The sequence below is a fragment of the Grus americana genome, chromosome 12 (genome assembly GCF_028858705.1).
Source record: "Grus americana isolate bGruAme1 chromosome 12, bGruAme1.mat, whole genome shotgun sequence".
Lineage (NCBI taxonomy): Eukaryota > Metazoa > Chordata > Aves > Gruiformes > Gruidae > Grus > Grus americana.
Window position 1 is genome coordinate 9709481 of NC_072863.1, and position 8933 is coordinate 9718413.

The 8933-nt window shown below is 51.5% G+C and overlaps 1 protein-coding gene across 4 annotated transcripts in view; it reads right to left on the reverse strand.

Annotated features, from left to right (window-relative positions):
* Positions 1–7260, reverse strand: part of DOCK11 (dedicator of cytokinesis 11) — a 91699-nt gene extending 84439 nt beyond the window's left edge. For all 4 annotated transcript variants that reach the window (XM_054839154.1, XM_054839155.1, XM_054839153.1 and 1 more), the window contains exon 1: positions 7077–7260. In XM_054839154.1, coding sequence (XP_054695129.1) covers positions 7077–7178 — 102 coding nt within the window. In that variant the 5' untranslated portion in view covers positions 7179–7260. The remainder of the gene's footprint in view (positions 1–7076) is intronic.
* Positions 7261–8933: the final 1673 nt, after the last annotated feature.

An 8933-nucleotide genomic window follows, 5' to 3' on the forward strand; every position in this document is an offset into this window, starting at 1 on the left:
AGGAGATATTAGTAGGGGGGAGAAAAAAAATTGCATTTCAGCAAGAAAGGAGAGAGGGGTGAGAAAGGGGTCAGGAATGAGCAGACCTGACCCCATTAGAGAAGCAGCGGGAGGCAGGGAAAAGCTGTAAAGATAAGTCAGGGCTGTGCTGAAGGAAAGAGGAGCCAGCAAAGGAGAGCTTTGATTTGTACTTTTTAAGGGAATGAAAGAAATGGAGGGAGATGGTGGTAGGGAAACATACTCCAGCATTTCTGAAATGACAGTAATGCCCTCAAAGGCATATGAAACTACCCTTTTCTTCCTTGGACAAAACAGGAGTGAGGAGGCCAGTTAACCGGGGAAGCCAAAGCACACGTGTGCCCCAAGCCTGGCTGCTGTTCAGCCGCTGTGTGTGACTGTGCCATGCATTCTCAGGCCACAGAAATGTCAAAAGCTTTGTGTAATTTTGCATCATCAGAGGTAATAAATCAGTGTGCAAAGGGCTAAGTGAAATGCTGTAGAAGCTACCAAGCTGCATATATAAAAGGATGCTGCAATCTGCACCACAGCAGGTAGTCCAGATTCAAACGCTCCTGGTCCTGGAGGTGCTCTGCAAATATCTCCAGATACCAGAAAAGGTTGAAACAAAGCCTGTGAGCCATCCCCTCACTGGATTTTGAGTGCACCAAATCCCCAGCCGCATTGCTGGCATTAGCTGCAGGCACCACCAACAACCATCTGTTCCAGGCATTTCATTGCATTGACGGTGGCAGGTCGGGGCAGATGCTGTCAGTGCAGGGACACCTGCATTTTCATGATACTGTCCTTGGCACAGAACAAACCACTCTCAGCCTGCCCAGCAAGTGCTACAACCCCGGCCACACGACTGGCAAAATGTGGTAAGAGGTATACACACACGTGTGTAAGGGCTGGATGCTTTGCTCTCTTTCTAGAGCTTTCCTATAATGGGCAAGAGGACACATATATTTAAATGATGCCTTGGGAAGCATTTAGCACCCATCAAAAGCTTGTCATAGCCTCCAAAAACCTCAAGAAATGGACACATTGACTATAGCTCATCCTATAGTACCCATTCCTCAGTGCATAGGCATGCGTGGGGGAGCAAGGTATTGCTCCATCTCTTCTGGACTGGGTATTGGTAGGACGCATGCTGGAGATTTGCTAAGTGGCCCCAAATAGCTGCACAGTGTACCTGGGGCCTTGTTTCTCTCTGTAAAATGGTGCCCTGCATCCACTGCACAACCGGTGTGTGCTCAGGCAGGAGCAAACCAGGCCACCTCCACGGCACGCGCTGCCCGGGGCTGTGCCACAGCACTCAGCCAGCACTGAGCTAAATTCAGCCCCTTACAGCACACGAGCCCCAATTCAGGAGAGCATGTGATTAATTTTAAGAATGCATTTAAGTATTTTCTTGAATAAGCCGCTGTGAGCAATAATCTCCCCGTAAGCACTTCCACAGAAGTCACCGAGCAAGCATGGTGGCCAACTCCGGAGACACCCTGCTGCAGCAGGCAAACTTGCCCTAGCTGAACTGACAGCAAAACTCCCACCCACTTATGCACGCACAGGCAGAATTTCCTCCCATGTCTCATATATGTCTCTTTTTCTATGTAAATTATGCAAACACAGCGTATTGGCTGCACCCGAGGGGGAACATGCATATATTCCGTGTCTCTCTTGAGCACCAAGATCACTACAAATGCTGCATATAAACAGTCTTCACACTGATCAAAGTGAATTTAGCTTATTAAAAGAGGATTCTATGCAGAAAGCTGATATATTCTGCATGAGTATAAATTCAGACACTAATAATATAGTTTAAGCAGAAAAAAAAACCACAGAAAGAACAAAATGCCTTTTTGCCTCCAGTCAGAACCTTCTTAATAATCACTGTTAAGGAGCTTTTTATCTCCTTTTTGCGTCTGCTTGAAACTGAGCCACCCCTACAAGCCCAGCCAGGATCAAAGAAAACCCATCTTCTCCTGGCACGCTGCCTGCCGCCTCACGGTGAGGTTTCAAGGGAGCACATCCCACAGCACCATGTAACACAGGAGAGCAGACACGGTTTGAATACCTTGGCAAGAATCGATGCAGTTGTTTGCAGGCAGAGGTTCTCCCACACTGCAATTGCTGGGAGTTCATGTGCTGGCAGATGTGTGGCCAAGAGCTGTGAGCGTGTCTGGGTGCCACCAAGCTGCACCCAAGCTGCCCAGGGACGCACCGCTCGGCTGGCCGACACTCAATGTGGGCAAAGCCTGTGCAGCTGCTCCTTCTCCGATAAGGTGCTCCAGGTTTGCATCCTTTGTAAATCTCTATGGCGAAGCAGTAAATGTATCTTCAGTTAATCTGTATAGAAATGATCTAAAGAAAATCAGAGTAATTGCGGGAGACACAGAATTGCCACCAGATGACTAGTTTTGGCAGCACTGTGGGAAAGTGGATTGTCTGGGTTTTGTCAAGTACTCACCCCTCTGATCTCATGCCTCCCACACATTTTCTTTCTCTGTCACGACACAGAGAATGACACCTTTGGAAAACTCACAACTGGCTTGAGACACAGTCCTCTCCTTGCGGGGGCCCAGCCGCTGCCAAGCACATCGCTCCCGGAGAGAGAGGGGAGGCAGAGGGAGGCTCCGGCTCAGCCTTGGCCTTACATGCATGCTGGGAAACAAGTGACCATATGCAGCTGATTCGGGTCCTGAGGCAGAAGGTAAAACCTTTGCTATTTTCCTGGCAGTGCCACCAGACCCAAGATTACAGATCTCATTCACACGTGTGCATGCTCTTAAACTGCTCAACTCTACAACACTTTCAGGGGGAAAGAAAAGATGGAGTGAAGGAGAGGTGCACGGCACCTCTGCCAGACCAGGGGACTGCACACCAGGTGTGCATGCATCCTCCTGGCAAGGGCTGAGCTCTGTCTTGCAGCGCTACCAGGGCTGCCCGGGTCCCATGTCAGTGAGCGCCTTGGTGCAGGTTTCTCCTCCCTTGCCGCACGACTTTCCCATTAATAGTCAGCAACATCCTGAGGGTGGAGAGGACGGGAGGAGGGAGATTGCACTGAAGGTCTGAGCCAAAATCACCCATGTCTATCCACTGCCAAAAGGGCCCTGACTGCTCTCCTCGAGGTCTAGCCCAGATGTCTCTCCTCAGGTATCATCAGCACTTTGTATTCCGGCTCTGAGGTTGCACTTCTAACACAGTATTTTACTTCCGGTGTCCCAAGGTTTAAACTGCAGGTAATCTCTTGGTTAAGAATGGTTTAAGTTATCACACTTAGGCTTTGACTGTTCCTCTCTTTAACCTAATCTTAAAATTTTCCTTCATCTTTTAGCGTGTCATTTATCCCACCTGCCAACTTAATGCTTTTGCTAAATTTGTCTGTTTATTTAAACAGTGACCTTGTTGGTCAGTTATTCTGCCAAAACTCCATCCATGAGTTATAATCAGCAGCACACATCAGGGACCATTCAAAGCTGAAATTGATACAATCTGCCCTACAGCTTTGCAAAGAAAAGTGCACACAGAGAACCAGGGTTCCCACCGCCCTGGCTGCCTGCGGCACCCCTGGTGCTCCCGACTCCACTCCGCAGGGCTGTGCGTGCTTTCAAGGGATTCCCACTGAACTCTTTTTTGTCGCCAAGACCTCCCTTATGCAGCCTGTCTGTGAACATGATGCAAGGCCAGAACGACAGCCAGGATGCTGGGAACACCAGTGCAGTAAGAAGGAACAAAAGAGCCCCAAGTGAAAGCTGCAATTCATCCTTCCCCATCCACAGAGACCAAAGTGCCTTTGAGCCACAGCCTATGCTTACTTTCACTGCTACGGCTCCGGATTACAGCTTATACCATGGCAAGAACAGCACTGACTGCATCCTAGCAGCTGGACCAAAGGGCAAAGGGTAGGTCACGGGCACCCCAGGACACCTTGGAAAGGGATGGCCTCCCTTAGCTGCTGTCTGACCACCACCATATGCAATGCTCCCCTTTCACAGGTACAGAAGAGCGAAGCTCTGATGGAAGTCACCGACCAAACTCCCACCAACTTCACTGCAGCTTTGAGCACCAAAGAGAAGCGTAAATATTCTCTTGGTACTACACAAGCATAAACGGAAAACCAGGAACAGAAACAACACACCATGAGCTTCACTGCACCTGCAGGACAGCACTTTCAGAGCTGCATTGTACCAGACATCATGCTTGCTCAGACTGGCTGCGCAGGAGCACGGTGCTCCTGGCTGAAGATGCATCTTCTTAACACACAAATTATGACTCCATACAAGCTGACCACTTCCACGACATTAAAGCTTTCCTCACTGAGACATTTTCATTTACAAGTATTTCATTCACTGACTACAAATGACTTCTTACTCTAGACAGTTCCTTGTCTCAAGGGAGTGCCTTGAATGCCCAAAAAGCTGAGCTCAATCTATGCACTGGAAGAGCCTTGGAGTGCCTACTCCTCTTGCAGCTGAAGTTGTGAGCTCTGGTACATGCAGCATGATCTCTGCTCCTCACCCCTTCATCTCATCCATGTTCACCACCACCAATCCTCATGGTCTGAGCTATGACTGCCCCAAGGCAAGCAGACAGCGAAGGTACCCGACAGGATCACTGAGGGACAGGCAGGGTGTCCCCAGGATCCCGGGGAATACTAAACTACTCACATGCTCTTACTGACTTAACGTCACCTGCTGTGTCCAGGCTGCAGGAGGGGAATGGGACCTGCCAAGCAAGGTCCCTAGTGCAACTCCAGTCTGCCAGACTGGCCAGAAAGCCCCAGCTCCTGACACCCCGGGAGACACCACACCGCATGTTGCCAGCCTGCTCCATCCACTTACCAAGCACCAGCCCCGGCTCCCATGTACCCATCGACCACTCCATGCCTCCCAGGGGCACTGCTGAGTTCAGCTCTGCCCCAGGCTGAGGCAGAGTGGGACTGCAGCCTGCTGGCACACACCCGATGCTGGGGCAAGGAGGGGGCAGACGGGTAGGGGTTGCGCTCATGCCACGCTCTGCAGCTGCCCAGCTCATCAGCACCAAGGCTAAGCCTTGCCTTGGGAGCAGGATCAGAAACTATGGCTTTTCACTCTCCTTCTCTCCCCACCATCATTTCCCGAGATGCCCTCTCCACCCTCCTGACAGCCAGCACAGCAGCCCATAGATATCCATTCCTCACAAGGACGACGACCTGGTAGACGGAGAGAAGCCACCTTTTCCTTGGAGCAACCTGGAAAGCATGAACCTCATCCTTAATCACTGAGGGCGGCCAAAGTGCCATCTGAGACAGTCCTATAAGCTTATGCCACCTCCTTCCCCACTCCCTGAACACTGCAGTGTCTTACAGCTCTTCCTAATGATGCAGAAGGGATTTATCCCTTGCTGCTGAACTGTCGAAAGCAGGAAACTCTGCCAAGACCTAGGAATCAGAAACACCTGCCCTCACCCTCCTCCGGCGCTTGGCTGCAAACACTAAGCAGCACAGCAGCTCTGGGGGATTTGCCTGTCAGAAAGAGAAAGCGAGCTGGCAGGGACGGTGTGGTCAATGAAACCCTAGAGAGGATCTGAAAGAGAGCGGCTGCTGATGGATGCTGGACTCTGCCGGCTCCTTTGGGTTGCTGTCAGGGTTTTATTTATTTTCATCTGCAGTCCCACCCATCCCTTCCCTCTCTGACAGAAGGCACCTGGCACAGGCACTGAGTAACCATTTGCCTGTAGGATATCAAAGCTCTTCGGGTCCTACACAAACAATTTCATTTTTAATGAGACGTTCCATCAGCTTGTACAAAGCATTTGTCCCTATGTATTGTTGATGAAAGAAGGAAAGCAAATCACGTGGAAGCCCGTAAGGATCCCTGAACAAGTGCACATAGAAAGCAATAGCCGTGGCACTAGGAAATCAGACTGGATTATCACCATGGCTTTTTACAGCTTTAGAAATCAGAATATTTGCAAGAAAACTCTGTTTTTAAAAGAATTGTTTAAAAGCTTCCATTTATTTAACAGCGCATGCTGACAGTAGAAAACTAATAGGAATTATTCACTGAACTTGTACTGCACTTTCTGCATATCCCATTGACTAACCTTCCATCAAAGTCAAGGTCAAAGTTGATTACATGCTAGAATAATTCAATGAACAACAGTGAAATACATCCAACAAAGCCCAGGGAAGCTCTGAACTGACCCCAGCATCCACCTAGGGTACAGCAGCCAACATTTGCACAGCTGTGAGCACAACAAAGACAACCTGCTGCAGCATCCCACACGCAGGGATGAAATGCATCTGACAAAGCATGTGACTTTCACCCCAGACATTTGAGCGTGATTCCTGGGATACATTGGGCTCCCCGCTCACACCAATGCCCGTGTCTCTCTCTCACCTTGCCAGGCTGTGCCCTTCAGTCCTGCCCTATTTATTTGCCAGTTTTATATTGTCTGCACCCTAAAACGCGTGAGCTCCAATACCTGTTTTCTCATTGCTCTGCATAGATGGATTCTCATTAATTCCCGCTCCCACCACACAAGCACTAACTAAGCCCAGGCATTAAAAGTGCCAGTTCCCTGCGATCCTCACATCTCCAAACTGCGCTCAGACGGGCACAGTGACGGCAGGTGGCAAGTGGGGTGGAAGGTGGGAATGGCGTGACACAACACATACGGAGGGGAACCCAAAGAAGGCATTCTGCCCCTGCCCTGCCCTTCCCCTTCCTCATCCCCATCCCCTGCCTTGCTCAGCCGCGCCCTGCCCATCCCTTGCCCAGCGCTTCCCAACCCCGTGCCCTGCGCATCCCTGCTCTGCCCCTTCTCCATCCCCCGCCCAGCCCTTTCCTTTTCCTCTTCCCCCGCTCTCCGCATCCCCTGCCCACCTCTGCCCCTTCCCCAGCCGCTGCCGGGCGCCTCCCCGCTGCCCGCCTAGCGCCGTGCCGCCTGTCCCGCGGGCCGGGCGCGGCCCCGCCCGGGAGCTGCCCAAGGTACCGCCGAGCCGAGCCGAGCCGGGCCGAGCCGGGCCGAGCCGGGCCAGACGGGGCTCCCGGCCGCGGCGCCCCCCGAGCCGCCCCGAGCCCCGCCGCGCTCACCAGGACGAAGGAGCTGCGTACTGCCTCCGAGACGCTCTGCCGCAGCTCGGCGGCCGTGCCCGGCTTGCTGAGCCGCTTCGTGAACTTCCTCACTTCCGACATGGCGACATGGTCCGCACCGACCGCTGCGGCGCCGCGCCGAGCTGAGCTGAGCTGAGCTGAGCTGAGCTGAGCCGAGCCGCGGGCTGCTGCCTCCCCGCCGGCGGGCGGAGCCGCTGGGCGGGGACGGGGGCGGGGAGGGTCGCTGCTCGGCCCGGCCCCGCTTTGTCCCCGCGGCAGGTGCCGCCCCGGGGCCGGCTGCCCCGTGTGCCGCGCTCCCCCCGCCGCCTGTCCTCCCTCCGCCGGACATCTATCCTGCGCCGGCACACAAAGCCCGGGCTGGGGCTCTGCGGGGACAGCCAGCAGCTCCCAGGCTGGTGCGGTGCCACGGCCTGGCACTGCCGCGGACCGCGCCTGCTCCGGGGAGGTGCTCCCCGGCCCCACCACAGTTGCAGGGGATGCTCCCTTGATGGGGCTCCAGGGATGCAGCAGCGGTTTGCCCAGCAAGGGCACAGCGGTGCTGGGGCTCACCCACAGGCAGCCAGCCTCTAGACGAAGTTACTGGGCATTTCTAACAGCACTACCCCGGGGAGGCTCGGTGCCAAATGGAGCACCAGCCCATTAGACTGGTGATCTCCATGTGGCTCTGCCCAAGGTGTATCCCTGCTATACTAGCTGTGTTCCTGTAAGGATAAGCTGGATCCAGGATGAGATCTTATTACTGAGCATCTCCAACCTATTGGTTTTGCTATAGGAAAGTGCTTTGATTATAAAGGCCATGATCCCATTGCCTGCCTGCAAAAGCAAGAAGTAAGGATGTGGAAGGAAGGTTCCTTAGGACGAACATTAATTCCTAGTCCTTGTTACTTCGTCATTGCCCACTGTTTTTAAGGATGACGATTTGAAATTATAGTAGAGGTAGGGAACTATTGATCCTTTATGTCTTGTACATTAAAACCTTATTTTTAAATATTTTTATTTATTTTATTGTGTGCCATGTCTTCACAGCAAGATACTGAATTGGATAGAGTTGCCATGTAGTCATACCCTTAAGGAATTTACAGATATTCTGCCATATGGCTGATTAAATACTATTTCAAAGGACTTCACTGGAATTATAGGCATGCTGTCAGTCACAAAACATATAGAGAAATTGTTTAGATTATGAGAGCCAATCTGTAGGGGGTAATGAATACAGCTATTATGATCCAAACTGTTCAAAATGTTATTTGCAACTTTTAAAGCATGCAAGCCAATTATTGTTCTCCTTTTTAGCAGTTCACTGAAGGGGCAGCAGACACCATTGCATATTAAACACTGCTCTGATTTTTTACACCAGAGGCAAAATAAATCTAAAAGTTTATTTTTAATTACCAAATATCTATTAGAAGAGGGACAGGAAAAAAAAAAAAAGAGAGAGTTTATGAGCTGGAGAATTAGCATTTTCACAAGCAGAAAGCTTTTCCAAATCTGTCTAAATGAAGAAGCAAAAAGCATGGTGACACACAATTCCAGCTGCAGCGCACTGAGGATCACTTCCTTATCCCCACACCCATGCACATTCCTGCAGAGATTTTACCAACCACTTCAAATCATCACACCATGCAGCTCCAGCAACTGCACTGCGATGAGCTGGGCCATGGCTATACTGGTAAGTAAAATCATTAGGTGTCATTCACCTGGCTGTGAGAGGACAGGTAACACAACAATGCTCGTCACAGAATGGGGTAACCCGGATCATCCTGCCTGCTGAGAAGAGCCCCTGTCCCCTGTGCTTCCTCAGAGCAGGCTGGGCACAGCAGGGAGCATGAACCAACG